The sequence below is a fragment of the Xenopus laevis genome, chromosome 3S, assembly GCF_017654675.1.
Source record: "Xenopus laevis strain J_2021 chromosome 3S, Xenopus_laevis_v10.1, whole genome shotgun sequence".
Taxonomy (NCBI): Eukaryota; Metazoa; Chordata; class Amphibia; order Anura; family Pipidae; genus Xenopus; species Xenopus laevis.
In genome coordinates this window covers 105,575,788-105,597,121 of record NC_054376.1, presented here as the reverse complement: position 1 = coordinate 105,597,121, position 21,334 = coordinate 105,575,788, and the positions used below count along the sequence as shown (strand labels likewise).

Genomic DNA, 21,334 nt, shown 5'->3' with positions numbered 1-21,334 from the left:
ATTCAATGATTTGAATTAGAGGCTGGAATATGAACAGGAGAGGCAAATAGAAAGATGAGTAATAAAAAGTAGTTATTGCAGAAAAATGGTATCCTTACAGAGCATTTATTTTTCAGGTGGGGTCAGCGACCCCCCCCCATTTCTAAGCTGTAAAGAGCTGTAAAAGTGTCATAAGAAGGGAAATAATTGAAACACTACTGTGGGAACAAAATGAAGGAATCAGCCATTCTATAACATACCAAGGGGCAGATTTATCAAGGGTCGAATTTCGAAGTGGAAAATACTTCGAAATCCGACCATCGAATAGAATCCTCCTACATTTGAATTCGAAGTCGGAGTATTTTATTCATCCTACTTCGAATCGTACGATTAGAACGATTTTCGTTCGAATATAAAAAACTTCGAAAATTGCTCTGGAAGGTCCCCATAGGCTAACATAGCACTTCGGCAGGTTCAAGTTGGCGAAGTATTGAAGTCAAAGTTTTTTTTTAAAGAGACAGTACTTTGATTATCAAATGGTCGAATAGTCGAACGATTTTTACTTCGAATTGAAGTCGTAGTATCCGATTTGATGGTCAAAGTATTCAAAAAATTAGTTCTAATTTTTTAACTTCGAAAATTCCCTCGAATTCACTTCGAGCCTTGATAAATCTGCCCCAGATGAAACAGGTGAAAGTGTTTTAATTACAGGGGCCGTTCACCTTCCAAACATTTTTTTTAGTTTCATGGTTTTCAGATTGTTCCCCAGAAATAAAGACTTTTTTTCCCCCAAAAAGTAGAACTATAGCCTCCAATGGGTGAAAACAATTGTCGTGCGACCTACAGGGACAGGGAAAACAGAAAGCCGCTATTGTGGGAGTTGAACCTGGCGCAGCGCTTATCTCTTGACGTCCGTCACAACAAGTCAACGCCCACTGCTGAACAGACACGCCCCAAAAGGATTTTGTACAGTGCAGCCGCTAATAAACGCCCCTTCCAGTGGGCGGGGTTTGGGGCGGGGTTTGGGGCGGGGTTAGCGAAGCGGCGTTCCTGACCGGGGGGTGAGCTTCTGCTTCAGTACTCGCTCAACACCAGTGGCTTCTGTGCTTGGGCTATGCAGCGTCTCCCCAGCTCTGTGTGGCGCCCCCCATTCCTTCCCCGACTATAGGAAAGTCCACTCGCCGATAGGCAATGGCTTTCGCCAACTTCCGCCGCATCTTGCGGCTGCCGAACTTTGAGAAAAAGCGCCTGAGGGAGTACGAGCACGTCCGGAGAGACGTGGACCCTAACCAGGTGTGGGAAATCATTGGGGAGCTGGGCGATGGTGCATTCGGTAAGGTGTATAAGGTGAGTCATGTCTGTAACAGCAGCACCCCCCTCCTTGCCAGCTTTGAGCTCTCCCATGGGACATTGAGGGGAGAATGGCTACTATTTGAGCTCTCCCATGGGAAATTGAGGGGTGAATGGCTACTATCAGGGCTGGAAAGGTGGAGAGGTCTCTCTCTAATCACTTTACATATACGCTGAGGCTAATTTATAAACACTGGGCAAATTTGCCCCTGGGCAGTGACCCATAGCAACCAATCAGTGATTAACTTTTTTTTTCAGCCACCTGCAGGTTGAATACTGAAAGCAATCATTGGTTTGCTATGGGTTACTGCCCAGCTGCAAATCTGCCCAGTGTTTATAAATAAGCCCCCAGTGTGTAGTTCTCTAGCTGTAGCATCATCACCCCTCTAAGAAAGGATTCTGGGAGTTGTAGTTCTCTGTAGGATGTAGCGATGCACTGGCTGTAGAAGAAGGGGTGTAACTACGGAGGAAGCAGACCCTGCAGGTATAGGGGCCCCAATGAGACCCTAATTCATATACAATTTTAATAAATATTGGTAAAACAGGTTAAAGGGGTCCTGTCATCGGAAAAAAACATGTTTTTTTCAAAACGCATCAGTGAATAGTGCTACTCCAGCAGAATTCTGCACTGAAATCCATTTCTCAAAAGAGCAAACAGATTTTTTTATATTCAATTTTGAAATCTGACATGGGTCTAGACAGTTTGTCAATTTCCCACCTGCCCCCAGTCATGTGACTTGTGCCTGCATTTTAGGAGAGAAATGCTTTCTGGCAGGCTGCTTTTTTTTCCTTCTCAATGTAACTGAACGTGTCTCAGTAGGACATGGGTTATTGAGTGCTGTTCTTAGATCTACCAGGGAGTTGTTATCTTGTATTAGGAACTGTTGTATGGTTACCTTCCCATTGTTCTTTTGTTTGGCTGCTGGGGGAAAAAGGGAGGGGGTGATATCACTCTGAAGCTCCCCACAGACGCGACGATTCTAGTAGCCGAACGACCGTTTTTAGGGAGTCCGACCAATCCTTCGAAATCGTGCGGTTAGTGGGATTCGAACGATCGTACATCTTATGATTTTTCGGCCGACATCTGTCGGTCCCAGTGCAATCTATCTATGTTTGCAGGGCCAAGCAGGCAGCTCCCCTTTGTTTTCCTGGCAAATTGGTCTTTTTAGTTGATGATAAATTCGTACGATCGTTCTGAGAAGATCGTGGTCTCACAATCAGGATCTGATCTTTTAAAAATCTCAACATCTATGGCCAGCTTAACTTGCAGTACAGCAGTAAAGAGTGATTGAAGTTTATCAGAGCACAAGTGCTGCTCCAGTAGAATTCTGCACTGAAATCCATTTCTCAAAAGAGCAAACAGATTTTTTTTATATTCAATTTTGAAATCTGACATGGAGCTAGACATATTGTCAATTTCCCAGCTGCCCCAAGTATCCCTTTTACTGTCCAACCTATGCCTTTTATATCTTTGTAATCCCTGGCATCCTCCAGCAACCAGTCTTGGGGATGTAAAGCATCTATACCTATAATGAGCTCCTTGTTATGGAATGTTAATTACTCATGCAGTGATTAATATCACATAGCAATTCAGTTTTGAAGGTGGAACTTCTAGAACTGAACAGAATATCGTCCATGGAGCTAGTAAAGTTGTGTGTAGCTTCCGTGTAAACGGCAGGCAGAGTTATAGTGACAGTTGGCTAACTTTGGGCAAACTGCAATTTTTTTTTTATTGTAACTAGAAAGCCATCGCTTTCAAGGAGGGAACACAACAGTTTATTACAGATAACAAGGTGGGTTTCATACCTATAAATGCACATAGTTACATAGTTAAATCTGGTTGAAAAAAGACAAAGTCCATCAAGTTCAACCCCTCCAAATGAAAACCCAGCATCCATACACACACCCTCCCTACTTTCACATAAATTCTATATACCCATATCTATACTAACTATAGAGTTTAGTATCACAATAGCCTTTGATATTATGTGTGTCCAAGAAATCACCAGCCACAAGGGCAGAGACACACGCTGCTATTTTGGGAGATTAGTTGCCCAGCTGACTAATCAATTTGGCTTTCCAAAGTCACCTGAAGTTTCCTTGTGAGGCAGCTTCGGAAACCGACGCGCCGCGAGTGCATTGGCGCTGGCGTTTTATCATTATAGCAGCGGGAATGCAGTTCGGGGAGATTGTCGCCCTGCAGAAGAGGTGCCCCTGCATGAAAGTGTAATGCATGAAAACCTTATGCACTCGATCCACCTGTGTTTGTGCAGTGACAAGTGCTTGCCATTTAGGTCACTGGCCACCCAAAGGAGTAGTTCAGACCATTCTGTAGTGCTGTCCTGTCAAGGATGCAGTGTGTGATACTAGCTCAGACACAATAGCACTGCCAGAATTCTGAAGCATTATGTATAATTGAATCACTCGTCTATGGTATAAGCTGGTGAAGGCAAGTCTGGCGAAACATGTAACGTTCAGTAAAATCTGCATCTTAGTGAATTTGTGAAGTTACATCCATTCGCCAGGGGGAAAAATTCGCCTGGCATTAGAGTACGAAGCAACGCTAGCGTCTTATCTCCTTCGCTAGCGAAGTGATGCCTGTGCCTGTTAGTAAATCGACGAAGTCCCTGCGGACGGTAATGTTAGCGAATTGTTAGCCACTTCACCCTTTAGTAAATCTGCCCCCTAGTTGGTTTCAGATAGTTCACCAGAAATAATGACTTTTTTCCAGTTACTTTCTATTTTCTATGTTACCATTTTTCTAATATTGAAGTGTGAAGTGTCATTTTTCACATTCTAAGGCAGCTCTCGGGAAAGGGGTCGCCGACCCTGTAAACTGTTCTAAATGGATACATTTCTTATCTTTGTCCCTGCTGAGCAGAATCTCTGGGTTTCATTACAGGCAGCTGTTAGAATTGATACAATAGTTGCTAATACTCCAGAGATGCTGCTGAAAAATGTATCAACTAAATGTTGCAAAATTGTAATAGTTTGAGTCTGGCAGCTCAGTAATTCAGGTGCAGACTAGAGACAGGAACATTAAACGTAAATCTTAGATTTCGAAAAACAATGTAAAGTAATTGAAAAAATATATTTTTCTGGGGAAATAGCTGAAAACAATTGAACTGAAAAAAGTGTTTGGAAGGTGAACAACTCCCGTAACCATTTAATTTGCACTTTTGCATCAAGGGCATTTGGGTTGGATTGCAACACTGAGGTGCAGACATCGTTTGACTTGCTGATGACCCAAATTGGGCAATGATGGATGTTATTAGCCTTTTTTCAGCACAACTGCTGTGTAATAGATCTTCTAATACACTTGTTTGGATGGCCAAATCATATCAATGGTCAGAGCAGACCAATGATTAAAGCGGGTATAGACATCTTTCCATGTTATTTAGATTGGTCAGTGCTGCTATATGAAACAAATGTAAATAACCCTGATTTACTTACCGACATATACGCACATACTCACTCTCCAACATCATTTACAAAAAAAATAAAGCAATAACAAACCATCAGGATGTTGATACGAGCAGCTGTGACTCTGAGTGGCTAGCGTTCTAGGTGTGTCAAGGCTGTGTGGTCATGATAAAATTGTGTGAAGCGTAATCAAACACATTCCAGGGCTGAATGAGGATACAAATATATTATAACAGAAAAGTATAGTGTAGAACTCTGTAGCCATTGCTGAATTTACTGACTTAAACAGGCTTTTTGCAAAATGTGACCTTTTAAAATAGTGGACAATGTAGGAGTCATAATTTTACGCACATGTCTGAATCTCACAAGATAACCTTCTGTGAACACATTTGTGAGTGGACATGTATTATATGCAGGGGCGTAACTATAGAGGAAGCAGACCCTGCGGGGGGGCCCAGGAGGTATAGGGGCCCCATGAGGCCCTAATTCATTTACAATTTCAATAAATATTGGAGAAACAAGTCAACCTCTAAACATTTTGGGGGCCTGAAAAATAATTTGCTGTGGGGCCCAATAATATCTAGTTACGCCACTGATTATATGTTATGTATATTTTATACACACACACTCAGTGAAAATAAATAATTAACCTGTAATCATTGGCATAAATGGGTAGTACCTTAGGGAAAATGAGTGCCGCCTTATTCAACTTTCTCTTCTTTTGTGTCTCAAAATAACCTGTATGTTAAAGATGTGAACAATGTATAAGCTGTTTGCCACCTGTGCATTTATCCCCTGCAGGGAGTGCACACTGAACTTCTCCATTACGTCAATAAAATGTCCTTTATTTCTTTATGCCATCCCATAAAATCATTATGAATCAGATGTTATACCAGGGAGTTACTATTGTCTTATGCATTTCAAGACAATTGATCAGAGATGTATCTTATTTTCAAACATGAGCTGTTTGAAAAACCTTTAACCACACCCCACTCCATTTCTTAAAGGTGAGGTATATAATAATGGTAAAGTACATGTTAATACCACTAACTATCTCATTCAATTATAGTAAGATATATTATAAAATGCTTCATATGTAAGGATGCTGTGTAATATGATCAGAATAATTTTGCAGAAAGACCAAATACCTATTTTGGTAGATAATTTAACATCCCACAAATAACAATTCAGTTCCTGGTTTAAGCCCCCATCATTTTCTATGCAGTGATCCCCCACCAGTGGCTTTTGAGGAACATTTTGCTCACCAACACCTTGGATGTTGCTTCTAGTGGCCTCAAAGCAGTATCTGATTTTTGAATTCCTGACTTAGAGGCAAGTTTTGGTTGCATAAAAATCAGGTGTACTAGCAAAAAGAGCCTCCTATAGGCTGCCAGTCCACATAGGGGCCTTCAAATAGCTAATCATCACCCAAATTTGGCACCCCAGGAACTTTTTCCATGCTCCTCAACTCTTTTTATATTTGAATGACTCATGGGTGAAAAAGGTTGGGGACCTGCACTCTAGAGTCTTAAAGGGCATGTAAAGTCAAAAATAGAATAAGGCTAGAAATACTGTATTTTGTATACTAAATATAAACATGAACTTACTGCACCACAAGCCTAATCAAACAAATAATTTATGCTTTCAAAGTTGGCTACAGGGGGTCACCATCTTGTAACTTTGTTAAACATCTTTGCAAGACTAAGACTGTGCACATGCTCAGTGTGGTCTGGGCTGCTTAGGGATCATCATAAACAAAGCTACTTGAATTCTGCATGGCTGGGAAGTAAGGCGGGGGCTCCCCCTGCTGTTCATAAGTATGATTGTTTCCCTGCTCAGCAGTTAGGGACCATCTGACAATTCCTATCCACAGCAGTAAATGAAGGGAGAATTTCACTGCATACAGTCAGGTTTCTTATAAAAACGGTACACATTTTTTAATAAAAGTATATTGGAGATAGGTTTCTTTTTCATTAAAGAAAGTAAAAATGGGATTTTATTTTTTTGCATTTATATGCTCTTTAAGCCATTCTCGAATGGGACAGGTACACTTACTAAAATTCAAATACAATTTAAATGTATTCTATCTACCCAAATACGTATCTCCTCTAGCTGTCCCTATTCTAATAAATCTTCCCCATTTACTGTATTTATGATCAAATAAATCAAAGTGCCCCGTGGAGATGACTCTCGCGTATCTGTGAATTGTACTAGTAACTGTTTGGATGGGCGAAATGTTTCGCCTTGTTTCGACGTGGAAATGACGCTCATAGACTTTTATGGAGTTGCACGTCAAAAAAATTGCAGCGCACCCGCCGGCAAATTTTTGGTGAAACTAATGGGTCAAATACAACGGACAGTAGAGCAGGCCAGAGTTTGCCTTTGCCATAAAAGATTTGGATTCCTGATCTTTGGACCCAACTTATTTCTTATTTTCAGTTTCAGCAGGTTGGCTAAAAGTACAAGAACTGTTACCTACTAAAGAAATAGGAGAAGAATTTCACTGGCACTCAAAGGCTGGTGCAAGCAGGGATATACCCTTGCGATTTATTGGCAGAAAGGTGCAACGTTTCGGTGATGTACCCCTTTGTTGGGTACATCCCCGAAATTCTTCTCCAGTGAAATTCTTCTCCTACGCATTATTGGGAGGGTGCCGACCCCTCCTTCACCGTGCACCAGGCGTCTAGGATTGAAGGCCAGGGTGTGCGAGCGGTTCCTCCTTTCCAAACTACTAAAGTAGTGCCTTCGTTTTTCTAAAAGTGCAATACGTGAATATTTCATTAGCTGATAAATATTGAGGCACTGAGCGGCACACGTTGGGGTGGGAGCAGGAATCTGTAGTTTAGAAACCACTGGAGGGCTGCAAATTGCCTCTCTTTGATATAAATGCTCCGCATACCACTCATGTATGTGGGGATTGTACTTCTAAAATACTGTGACCAGACTTGCAAAGATAGAAAAAGCAGCATCTACATCTGCCAGATCCAGGTATCTGTGTTCACATTGCAGACTCTATAATTAATAGGAGTGCCTTATCTAGTCCACATAGATGCTGACATGATGTTGTGTGACCACATGATAGCAAGTGCGCAAGAATGAAGGGCTTATCAAAAAGTGTAAAGCATAAGTGTACATAATATAAACATCACCATCAGCATTCTTAACAGTTAACAGAACTTAAATAGGTTAGAATTAATGCCATTCTATCTCACTGATTTCTAGAAACATAACTGTACTGTTATTTACAGCCCTGCGCTGGATCCCTGCCAGACTGCGTGTGACTAGTAAGGCTTTCTGTACTTGCCAGAAATTTCCCAGAGTCATTACATTGGCCCGGGAGTTTTGAACACTTTTTTTTTTTTTTTTTTCTGTGTTCTTAAAATAACGTTGCAGTATCTTCTAGAGTAGACTCATTAATCAAATTGCTTCTTGGTTACATCCCTGTGGGTATGTTACATGTCAGCAGTGCCAGTTAACCAAGCTCATATCAACTTAACTGTTGTGTTTTTATTCATCTGACGAAAAGCCACTTAGCAACTGGCCATGCATGAGATTAGAAAGGAGCAGGTTTTTATACTATATGTGTGTGTGATTGTGTCGTGCTGATGTGTTACAGTGAGTTCAATGTACACAATCAGGCACCAGAGAATGCAATAGCTAAACATATAATTATGGCAGGAATGTCCGTGCAGGTATGTGCCTCTGATGGGAGAAAGGAGTGGTCACTATTGTATGTATAGACTCATATTCATATGTGGTTTGCTTGGCATTTTACTGCAACACACCCAAAGAGTTTACATGCCAAAACTCAGGTGTTGGTGACTATTTACCTAATATATACTGTATGGGACAGTCAACCCTTAGGGGGTTAATTATTAAAAGCCCGAATGCCAAAATCCCTAAATATTTGTGTTTTTTTCCTATAAAATCTGATTTTTTTTAAGGAATTTATTATACCCCGAAGGATGGAAAAAATCCAAATCCGAAAATCCATCATCTCAGACCTGCCGAGGTCGCATATAAGTCAGTGGGAGAAGTCCCGAAGATATCTTGACCAGCACTGGGCCTCATGCAATTATCCGAAGATTTTGTGGTTTTCGTGCAAAAAAGTTTTCGGGTTTAAAATCTGAAAAATTCATACGATTCGTTTTTTCACAATTTTTGGTTTTTTTTCCCCGCACAGGAAATTTTCGGGAAAATGTATTGATGAATAATAGGGAAAAACCGGTGTGGAATTGGTCGTAGTATTTTTCAGAAAATAATGAGATAAACTCGGAGTTTGATAAATGGGCCTCCCGTGTCAATTAGTGCTCTCCCACAACCTGCACCTCTGTGGGCCACATTGGCAGTGGATGTCAAGAGAAGTCGCTGTTATCATTGATGTGTTAAATGGGGTGTCCTGCACCCAAACATGGCACACACTGCTACATGATAAATACTCCTATAGTATAGATGCCATAAAGGGTAGAAAAGATATGAAAAGCTAAAAAAATGCGTTTGTATCAGAAAAGGGGGGTAGTAAAAATTTGCTGCAGGTATGGGAGCTGTTATCGAAAATATTCGGTACCTGGGGTTTCCAGATAACGGATCTTTCCGTAATTTGGATTTTTCATAGCCAATAAGCAGGTTTTGCTTCCGATAAGAATCTTAATTTGGACCAAGAACAAGGTACTGTTTAATTATTACAGAGAAAAAGGAGGATGGAGGAAAGGAGCATTTGATTAGAATGGAATATATGGGAGATGGCCTTTCTGTCATTTGGAGCTCTATTGATAAAGGGTTTCCAGATAACAGAAGTGACACAATTTTTTTACTTGCCTCTTCCCGTACTTTATAAGGTAATTAGGCGTTAAAACTAATACAAAACAATTTTCCAATCCCATTTCCTCTATACGTAACTTATTTTATGAAGGTTGGTACAGGTAAGGGACCTGTTACCCTGTTGCTTGGGACCTGGGGTTTTCCGGATAATGGATCTTTCCATAATTGGCATCTTCATACCTTTTGTCTACCACAAAATCATGTAAACATTAAATATACCCAATAGGCTGGTTTTGCCTCCAATAAGGATTAATTATATATTCGTTTGGATCAAGTACAAACTACTGTTTTATTATTACAGAGAAAAAGGAAATAATTTTTCAATATTTGGATTATTTGTTTATAATGGAGTCTGAGTTTTCCCAGATAATGGGTTTCTGGATAACAAATCCCATATCTGTACTGAGATGTAGAGAATGTTATGGAGCTGGTGACAGGTTTGTGTCACCTATAAATAATAGTGTAGTATCTTGACATACTTTTGTAGCTAAATAATATGGCTGCTACCCACCACCTTGAGTGATGAAGGCCATTACTTTTTTGTCTGTTAGTGCTTTATTCCATTACCTTGATCCTGTTGGCTCTGCTGCCAAATTTCGACACAATCCTTTTGAAGAAATGATCTATAGTACAGTAATGTGGCAAATTGTGTACATACAAGTGACAGCTGTCTTAGTGCTTGCCAAATGATTCTGTAAGGACTCCACTGCAACAATATACCCAGTTCCAATAGGTAAATATTTCTAAAATAATTTAATATGATTCATTTGATCGCTTTCTGTTGACTCGTGTTTTTTTGTTTGTTTTTTTTGGAGTGGCTGAAAAATGACTCTGTCATTGTTTATTAAAAGGAATTAGATTTGGAGACTATCCCTGTTAATGCCGTCAGCATGTTTGTCTCTTGGCAAATCCGAAGCCTCGCATTTTACAAAAATGAAACTTCCTGCACACACCCTTTAGCTTCATCTGCTTATCACTGACTCTGCCTCTTTCTGCAGCTTTTGATAATCTGTATGGACAGAAATGCACTGACAGCTTCAATTTATCACTTTGGGTGTTGTTTTTTGTTGATTTTTTACTGTTGAATAGTACATGGTACATTTTTATTGCATCTCTGTACAAACTATGGTGAAACTAAGAGGGTGGGGGTCTGCTGTTGCCATGCCAGAATTATTGCATTCCAAGTCATTATGACGGTACCTACAATATTAGGCTAAGACACTCCTGGTTTCTTGTAATGAGATTATAGCATTACATAAGTATTATTGGTAAAGATAAGATGCCAAAGAGGAAGAGAACAATAGTAGTTTATGGTTAAAGGGATTCTGTCATAATTTTTATGGTGTTGTTTTTATTACACTGTTTACACTGCATATAATATAAAATTTCATTACTGAACCAACAAGTGTATTTTAGTTGTAAAATTGGTGTGTAAGCAGGTCATTTTGCCTGGTCATTTGCTTTCAGAAAGAGCCAGCACTTTAGGATGGAACTGCTTTCTGGCAGGCTTTTGTTTCTCCTACTCAATGTAACTGAATGTGTCGCAGTGGGACCTGGATTTTACTATTGAGTGTTGTTCTTAGATCTACCAGGCAGATTTTATCTTGTGTTAGGGAGCTGCAATCTGGTTACCTGTTGTTAGGCTGCTGGGGGGAAAGTGAGAGGGATGATATCACTCCAATTTGCAGCAAAGAGTGACTGAAGTTTATCAGAGAACAAGTCACATGACTGGGGACAGCTAGGAAACTGACAATATGTCTAGCCCCATGTCAGATTTCAAAATTCAATATAAAAAAAAAAATCTGTTTGCTCTTTTGAGAAACGGATTCCACTGCAGAATTCTGCTGGAGCAGCACTATTAACTGATGCGTTTTGAAAAAAAACAATATTTTCCCATGACTGTATCCCTTTAAAGGTGAAACTGCAATCCAGGTCAGTGAAAAACTGCGAAAACCGAGCAAATAAAATACCATTGACATAAAATTTTCATAATAAATCAACATTTTAATAATGCAAAATAAAATCAGTATTTTAGGGTCCTGTTCATGGGAATGAAATACACATTAGGGTAGAGAGAAGACTCTGATGTAGAGCATGCCTGATAATATACAGTAAATACGTTCTGAAGCATGGATATGGCAACAAAAAAATAAAAATAAATAAATTTGAAGGGAGGGGAAGATGAATGAAACTGAACCTAGCAGCAGAAGTGAAGGAGAAAAGTGCCAGGATTTGGCATGGAATTACTGCTAAAAAACTCTGACTCTTCTTTTGGATAATACTACAAGAAACTAAAAACTGTCACTTTTTGCATTTGGATACCTAGAATGTTTTTATTGGTATGTGTGAATTAAGAAGCGGTGGGATCCATTCTCAAGCCCATTCACCTTTAAAATAACTGTTAGTATGACGTAGAGAGGGATATTCTGATACAGTTTGTAATTGGTTTTCATTTTTTATTATTTGTGAATTTTGAGTTATTTAGCTTTTTATTCAGCAGCTATCCCGTTTGCAGTTTTAGCAATCTGGTTGCTAGGATCCCATTTACCCTAGCAACCAGGTACTGATTTGAATAAGAGACTGGAATATGAATAGGAGAGCCCTGAATAGAACGATGAGTAATAAAAAGTCAGCAATAACCATACAATTTGTAGCCTTACAGAGCATTTGTTTTTTTTTAGACTGGGGTCAGTGACCCTTATTTGAAATCTGGAGTCAGAAGAAAAAGGCAGATAATTAAGAAACTATAAAAATAAATAATGAAGACCAATTATAAAGTTGCTTAGAATTGACCATTCTGTAACAATGAACCATCCCTTTTTCCAGGAACAAAAATAAAAAAAACTAGAAAAAAAACACATTCACCACTGCCCCAAAATGCAGTTACCATTCAAGAGGAAACGTGATTTGAACCTGTTTCCATGGTAACAAAATAGCTAGGGTAACCCTGTACAATGTTAATCTTATCGCAGTCAGATTAGGGGAGATTAGTGTGTGAGCTTCTCTGCGTGTTAGATGGATACTGTTAATCAGAATTGCTTACTCACCGCTTCTCCCTCTGCGCTGGTTTCAGCAGTTTATCCGGTAGAATAAAAAGCATTAAAGAGACAGGAATGGATCATTATAATTAATATATTTTAACAAACTGATGAGTGAGGCCGGTTGAACTAAAAAGGGAAGGAAAGCAGTTCTTGTTAAAGGGATGGTTCACCTTTCAGTTAAATTTTAGTATGTTCTAGAATGGCCAATTTTAAGCAGCTTTTTAAGTGGTCTTCATTATTTTATTTGTTATAGTTTTTTAATTATTTGCCTTTTTCTTCTGATTCTTACCAGCTTTCACTGACCCCATCTAAAAAACAAATGCTCTGTAAGGCTACACATGTATCATTAATGTTATGTTTTATTACCCCTCTTTCTATTCAGGCCTCTCCTATTCATATTCCAGTCTCAAATCAATGCATAGTTGCTAAGGTAATTTGGGCCCTAGCAACCAGATTGCTGGTATTGCAAACAGGCAAGGGATGCATTATCGCAAACCCGTTATCCAGAAAGCTCCAAATTACGGAAAGGTTACCTCCCAAAGACTCCCATTATAATCAGATAATCCAAATCTAAAATATAATTAATCCTTATTGGAAATAATACATACAAATTTCGGAAAGATCCATTATCCGGAAAACCATAGGTTCTGAGCATTCTGGATAACAGATCTCATACCTGTATAAAAATATGCTGTATAGACTGGGATCACGAAGACAATTGATTGATTTTATCCAGAGTAAATCCTTTTTCTTAGGCAGTACAGGTATGGGACCTGTTATCCAGAATGCTCGGGACCTGTGGCTTTCCAGATAACGGATCTTTCCGTATTTTGGATCTTCGTATCTTAAGTCTACTAAAAAATCATGTAAACATCAAATAAACCCAATAGGCTGGTTCTGCTTCCAATAAGGATTGATTATATCTTAGTTGAGATCAAGTACAAACTACTGTTTTATTATTACAGAGAAAAAATTTGGATTATTTGGATTAAACTAAATCTATGGGAGATGGCCTTTCCGTATTTTCTATCTTTTTGCATAACGGGTTTCCGGATAACTGATGCCATACCTGTATCTTATAGCTGACTAGATATTTGGCCGTGACGAGATCTAGCTTTGGCCAAAGATATGTTGTCAAGTTTATTTTCTCAGCTTTTTGTTTAACAGAGGAACTTCAAATGTTCTGTTAAATCTATCCTTAGATATGATACTTAGTTCTTAGAGATGTTATTGTCACAATGTCATTAGCAATGTATCTTACACCAGCCTGCAGCCTTATTACTTTATATAGTCGTGGAAGTTTTTGTTGACTTCTGATATCCTTAGATACAGTAGAGGGTACGTTATTCTCTATGTATGTTTATTGTGCGTGTACAAGAGCGTCAACAAATACATAATACAAATGGCGTGGGAGCTACTGTATTCTTAAACCTTTAAAGCAGTGCTGTCCAAATTCCGTGGTACCGAGGGCCAAAATTTTACTGGCCTATATGGAGGAGGGCCGATAATGGAATTCAGTGTTGGCCACTCCCCTTTTAAACCACACCCACTGTAAAAATCACCCACATTAGCACAAGAACTTTTAAGATCATATCCACATTAACGGTGGTAGCACACCAAAAAAACAAATGGTTGGTGCTCACTGCAGGCAAATTGTCATGTTTAAACATACCCTTAAATCCATATGCCACATCCTCCCCTGTGGATAATACAACAGCCCCCCAACACTTGATTAAACACCGTAGGGGCCCTTAACAACAATTTCCAAATGCTAACAAACCCCAAGAACAAACTCCTAACAGGCTTACATTCCACAGGTAGCATAGGGCAAACTGAGAGTGGCACACACAAGCAGCACTGGGCAAGCAGAGAATAGCACACACAAGCAGCACTGGGCAAGCAGAGAATGGCACACCCAAGCAGCACTGGGCAAGCAGAGAATGGCACACCCAAGCAGCACTGGGCAAGTAGAGAATGGCACACCCAAGCAGCACTGGGCAAGCAGAGAATGGCACACACAAGCAGCACTGGGCAAGCAGAGAATGGCACACACAGGGAGGCAGGGCCGGGCCATGGCATTTTTGCACCCTAGGCAAAGGCCAGTGCCCCCCCACCCAGTCCTGCATTACCATTTCCCACCTTACCAGTCATATAGCCCCCTGTACCTGTGCCAGCACCTATGATATTGCCTCCATTTGTATCTATGCCAATGGCAGTCAATCCCTCAGATTGCCCCCAGGCCCCAATCTGTACCTGTGCCAGCATAAGACAAAACATCCATCATATTTTCACCCCAATCTGTACCTAAGCCAGCGGCAACCAAAAGAATCCATCATATTGCCCAATTTGTATCTGTCTGGCAGTAGCCAAAAATCCATCATATTGCCCTCAAATATCTGTGTACCTGTGCCAGCAGCCACCATATTGCCCCATGTACCTGAGCCAGCAGCAGCCAATCCCTTATATTGCCCCCAATCTGTACATGTGCCAGCATCAGCCAAAAAATACACACTATTGCCTCCATATATGTACTTGTCCCAGCAGCAGCCAAATATCCATCATATCATCTGTTTACCTGTGCAAGTAGCAGCCAAGATATTGCCCACAAATATGTACCTGTGCCAGCAGCTGCCAAAAGGGAGCTGGGGAGTGATTCTGTCTGGAACAGGGGGTTTATAAAGTTGAAAAACTATTAAAGGCCAAGCAAATCAGGATTTAAAAAATAAAGTAAATTCCCCTTAAAAGTGTGCCCCGCTCATGATTGCGCCCTAGGTGGGCACCTTCTCTGCCTGCCCCTAGTTCCAGCCCTGCAGGGAGGGAAGACAGAACAGAGCAGGAGACAAGTAAAGCTTTCATTCTAATATGTACTGGTGCCCCATTAGCATTTTAAATAAGGTGTGAACAATGTGGGCAGTTTCAGTCTGGGTCTCTGGTGTGAACTGTGCAGACCTTTAGGATATAAACAATAGAGGTGTCACAAGTGTGAACAATACAGGGGGATCACAGGTATGAACAATACAGGGGGATAGAGTCTGAATTTGAGGTTTAAACAATGCAGGGTGCAGTTTATCTCTACAGTGATACCTTTTAAATCTTACATATGGTAAACAGACACAGCATCTGGGGGGCCGCCAGTTGGACAGCCCTGCTTTAAAGTATATTATGATTTTAAGAAATCCCTACAGTGCCTTTTATTTCAGTTCCCTGTTCTATCGTTGGGAGGTGCTGCCAATATATGTGATACTGCATGGTGTGCTTTTCTGGAGGCTGGGGAAATGCGTTTTAAATAGATTAGTATCATATACTGTTTGTCTATGGAGATTATCATATATCCAGGTCATGATATATAGTATCTAAAGCAACTGGACTGTCTTGAATTTTCATAAACGTTTCACCACTCATCCAAGTGGCTTCTTCAGTTTGACTGAGTGGTAGGCAATTTCCCAGCATTTAAACCCCTCTGGGTCAGTCCACACGGGCAGATACGAGGAGATTAGTCGCCACAGCGATTTATTGCCCCTTCTTCGGGGCGACAATCTCCCCAAACTACCTTCCCCTGCCGGCTAAAATGAAAATCGCCTGCGGCAATGCATACGCGTCACTTTGTTTTCCAAAGTTTCCGGAAGTCGCATCACTAGGATACTTCGGGTGACTTCGGAAAATGAAGTGCTGCTTGTGCATTGCTGCAGGCGATTTTAATTTTAGCGGCAGGGGGAAGGCAGTTCGGGCAGATTGTCGCCCCGAAGAGGCGATTTTTGTTGGGGTGACTAATCTCCCCCAATCTGCTCGTGTGGACTGACCCTAAAGTAGAACTAAACTATTAATTATAAAAGCCCCTACCCTACATAGACCTCCTCCCTGTTACCTTCTGTAAATGCCCCAAACTCTTTACTTACCTCTCCTTGCAGATTCAGCCCATGGAGCTCGCGGGCACCATCTTCCGGCTCTTCGGTAATCTTCGGGTCTTCTTCCAGCGATTCAACAATTTCTGTAAATTTCGGCACATGCGCAGTAGTTGAAAACACAAAGACTGCTCCAACTACGCGTGTGCCGATACAGCGCTTATTTTGCAAAGAAGACCAAAGAGAAGAAGATGGCGCCCGTGAGCTCTGCTACGCTGAAACTGCAAAGAGAGGTAAGTAAAGAGTTAGGGGCATTTACCTGGGGTAACAGCTAGCCTGGGGAGGGGCAGGGGTTTTTATAATTAAGGGTTTGGTTTGCCTTTAAGGGTCACACCCATCCAATAACAATGGTATAATTGAACTATACAGGTAGGTGTTAGCTGAAACTCACAGATGTGCGAAAGTGTGATCCAGTTACATTGGTACCATGATCCTCATTGAGACAGGTGTTAATTCTTCAAAGACTGCAAATGTGAGTTTTGGTGAAACCACCGGGGTTTGGATTGCAAACATGTTTTTTTTCAAAACGCACTGCACTGAAATCCATTTCTCAAAAAGAGCAAACAGATTTTTTTATATTCAATTTTGAAATCTGACATGGGGCTAGACATTTTGTCAATTTCCCAGCTGCCCCCAGTCATGTGACTTGTGCCTGCACTTTAGGAGAGAAATGCTTTCTGGCAGGCTGCTGTTTTTCCTTAATGTAACTGAATGTGTCTCGGTGAGACATGGGTTTTTACTATTGAATGTTGTTCTTAGATCTACCAGGCAGCTGTTATCTTGTGTTAGGGAGATGTTATCTGGTTACCTTCCCATTGTTCTGTTGTTAGGCTGCTGGGGGGGGTAAGGAGGGGGTGATATCACTCCAACTTGCAGTACAGCAGTAAAGAGTGATTGAAGTTTACCAGAGCACAAGTCACACGACTTGGGGCAGTTGGGAAATTGACAATATGTCTAGCCCCATGTCAGATTTCAAAATTGAATATAAAAAAATCTGTTTGCTCTTTTGAGAAATGGATTTCAGTGCAGAATTCTGCTAGAGCAGCACTATTAACGGATTCATTTTGAAAAATTTTTTTTTCCAATGACAGTTTCCCTTTAAGCTAGGAATTAAAAAAATAGCACCTGCTTTGAGGCCACTGAGAGCAATATTCAAAGGTTTGGTGAGTAACATGTTGCTTGCGAGTCAGTGATTGGGGGTCACTGCCCTAAAGGAATGTATTTATAAAGAACTATATGCATAGACCAGCCATGAGAAACTTGTGACACTCGTTTGCTGAACTGTATATCATGTTGTCTGGAAAAGGCTGCACAAACCTGTCAGCTCCTTTGGGGCAATTTGTTTTAGAAACTTTATTCCAAGTTTTTGCCCTTATAATAGATACAGTACACACCCTGATGGGTGGCTTGTGCACTGATCCTTTGTGTATGTAAAATGAGTCACTGCTCCTATCACAGAGGGACAAAGTATAAATTCACACCCATGAAGCTTTACAACAAACACACATCTGGGTGTTTATAACAGATTGTTGATAACAGAAATGATGTAAAAGCATTAGGGATGCATCAAATCCGCTATTTTGGATTTGGCCGAACCCCCGAATCCTTCACAGAAGATTCGGCCGAATACCAAACCAAATCCGAATCCTAATTTGAATATGTAAATTAGCGGTGGGAAGGGAAAAACATTTTTGACTTCCTTGTTTTGTGACATAAATTCATGCAATTTTCCTCCTCGCCCCTAATATGCAAGTTCGGCTTGGCAAAAGGATGCAGCCAAATCTGAATCCTCTCAAAAAGGCCGAATCCTGAAGCGAATCCTGGATTTGGTGCATCCATAACAGGCATACACCCAGCTATTAAAGGCAGTAGTTGTCAGATGTTTGTGTCAGTTATTAATGGTGATATGGAATAAAAAATGTACATTTTTCAATGTAATAATGTAGTCTGACATTCTCAAAAGCAATTATACTTTTATCTGCTGTTGAGCAGAGCTGGGCCAACCCGGCCAGGTGCCCTAGGCAACCTGGCGGGCCACGGCGCCGGCTCTGTGTGCGCTTGACTGCGCATGCGCAAATTTCTTGCCAGCGCGCATGTACAAAATCTTTTGCCAGCCCGCATGCGCGATTTTTTTTTTGCCAGCGCGAAATTTCGCTACAGTGCGCATGCGCAAAATGTGTTTGCACATGCGCAGAAGTGCAAGCCACCAGTGGCAGTCGGGGAGAGACGGGACCTGACACGGGGTAGGCGACAGAGGAGGTACGTGCCTGGCGCCCCCTCAGCTTTGCGCCCTAGGCACGTGCCTACTCTTTCGAGTATAGGAGAAATAGGCAAGCACTTCCGGACAACACTTCAAATGGGTAAAATTCAACTTTTATTTCAAATGCATTAAAACCATAATGTCCTGACGCGTTTCGTATCTATGCGATACGTAATCATATCATGCGTATCGCATAGATACGAAACGCGTCAGGACATTATGGTTTTAATGCATTTGAAATAAAAGTTGAATTTTACCCATTTGAAGTGGCGTCCGGAAGTGCTTGCCTATTTCTCCTATACTCGAAAGTGCACACACCCCCTGCTACGGGTTCGGGGCGATGCACCCGGACCACTCAAGACTTCGGGTGAGTGTTTTTCCTATTTGTACATCAGCGACTTCTATTTGAATATTTCGTTTAAGTGCCGGACCTGGGGTCTTTACACCCAGGTCACGTCTGTTGCTGGATGAGCAAGGTTCTTTACTCGTCCAATTAGACTACATTTATTAAAACGATCCATTGTGGGACTGTGCAGCTTTAAATTTCGTTGTAAATAAACGTGCCTACTCTGCCTACCCCTAGTTCCGGCCCTGCTGTTGAGTATAATACTTTGCATAAGGTCACCATTTTCTTTTTATTTTCTAGGCCAAGAACCGGGAAACTGGCATTTTAGCAGCTGCCAAAGTAATTGAGACCAAGAATGAGGAGGAATTGGAAGACTACATGGTTGAAATTGAAATTTTGGCCACCTGCAACCACCACTTTATCGTCAAACTGCTTGGCGCCTTTTATTGGGAGGGGAAACTTTGGGTAAGAAGCCTGTTTTTTTTTTTATCATAACTGTGACAAGATGTTTACTTATACTTAACTAGCAAGGGAATACTTCACTCTCTTGAGAGAACCCGGGTCAGGGCACCGACTCGGTAACCAACCATTTATCCGAACCAACAGACATAATTGGTGAGCAGTTAGGCTAGGCCACACGGGAAGATTCAGGGAGATTGGTCGACTGGCGACTAATCGCCGCATCTTTGAGGCGACTAATCTCCCTGTATGGCTTGCTGGTATCTCGCACCCGCTAGCGCTAAAGTCGCCTGCGCCTATTCACACGCGGCGACACGTTTTTCAAAGTCGCTCGAAATTGCCTCGAGGCAATTTCGAGCGACTTTGAAAAACGTGTCGCCGCGTGTGAATAGGCGCAGGCGACTTTAGCACTAGTGGGTGCAAGATACCAGCAAGCCATTCGGGGAGATTAGACGTGGCGATTAGTCGCCAAGCGACTAATCTCCCTGTAATCTTCCCGTGTGGCCTAGCCCTTAAAAAGGATATGTTGAACTTACCCTCCCGGTGCCAGACCTCAGACGCTTGTTTGTATGTCAGATGTAAAAATAAAATATATAACTTTTTAACCTGAATTCTGGATTTGGTTGTCTTCAATGGAGGTCCGGAGTGCATTGCTGTAAAAATGGGTTTCTCAAACACCACCCCAATATGGTTTGGGACACACTGAACTGGAGATATGATCTCTTCTCCTGTGAAGAGTTCAGATTTTAGTCGTTATAAATTGTTAGGGGAAAGGCCAAGCGACGTGAAGGAAGACATTGTGGATTATGGATTAATGTGGCCCAAATTAAGTTTTGGAGTCAGACCCAAGAATTGACTTAAAGTACCCAACAATCGTAAGGCTAGGATCTTGGCTAAGTTATTTCAGCAAGCTTGAATTCACAAGCAGATGATTCATCTCAAACTCACTAGTGGATTGTGTCCTACCAGGCAGTGACCAGTTGTTTTAACTGGTTCAGAAATAATATTTCTGTCACATTGTCTAAAGCTGGTCATACATGCTCTGATCTGGTTGAGTAGTTTGACTGATGTTGAGCAGAATAAACATATATTCGAGGTGAGGGAGCTCTTCTGACAGACCATCGCTTTGGATTGCAGATGATTGTGAATGAATTGTAATCTGTACACCATGTTGAGAGTGTATGATGCATCTGCAGATTAGCAGTCACTCTGATTCCGATCATCAACCTGAACAAATGGAACAATAGAAATGTGTTCATGGTGATCAGTCACTGTGTTGCTACCTTTACCTTTCAAAAAAGATCTTCATTTCTCAGCTTTATGCCCTGCTTTTTTTTTTCTTTTACTGCCTCTTTGAGGCAAAAATATAACATTATGTGGGGAATTCACAAAAGTGGAGAGAGACCATTTTGGAGTAAAAGTGCTGGTAAACTGGTGTAAACACACAAGTAGTGCTACACAATCCTCATCGCTTTTTGTAGCGTTGGGTGCTGACTGTGACTCTGTCTGCTCAGGTCAGATCCATATTTCCAAACATATTTCAGCAGCACTCCAATATAGTGAAAATTTAATTTATTTGTGCAACAGCTAAAGCAACGTTTCAAGCTTAACCAGCTTGATAAAGGGCTGGTTAAGCCCGAAATGTTGCTTCACCTGTTGCACAAATAAATAACATTTTCACTATATCGGAGTGCTGCTGAAATATGTTTGGAGGGAAATTGGTGTAAAATACTTTCTCCGTATTCACAAACAG

General features: G+C 41.0%; 1 protein-coding gene across 1 annotated transcript in view; it reads left to right on the top strand.

The window, feature by feature from the left end:
* The first annotated feature begins 1,068 nt into the window (after window positions 1–1,068).
* stk10.S (serine/threonine kinase 10 S homeolog) overlaps window positions 1,069–21,334 on the top strand; it is an 80,374-nt gene continuing 60,108 nt past the window's right edge. Inside the window, 2 exon segments of the mRNA NM_001085695.1 lie at window positions 1,069–1,326; window positions 19,423–19,587. Coding sequence (NP_001079164.1) covers window positions 1,171–1,326; window positions 19,423–19,587 — 321 coding nt within the window. The 5' untranslated portion in view covers window positions 1,069–1,170.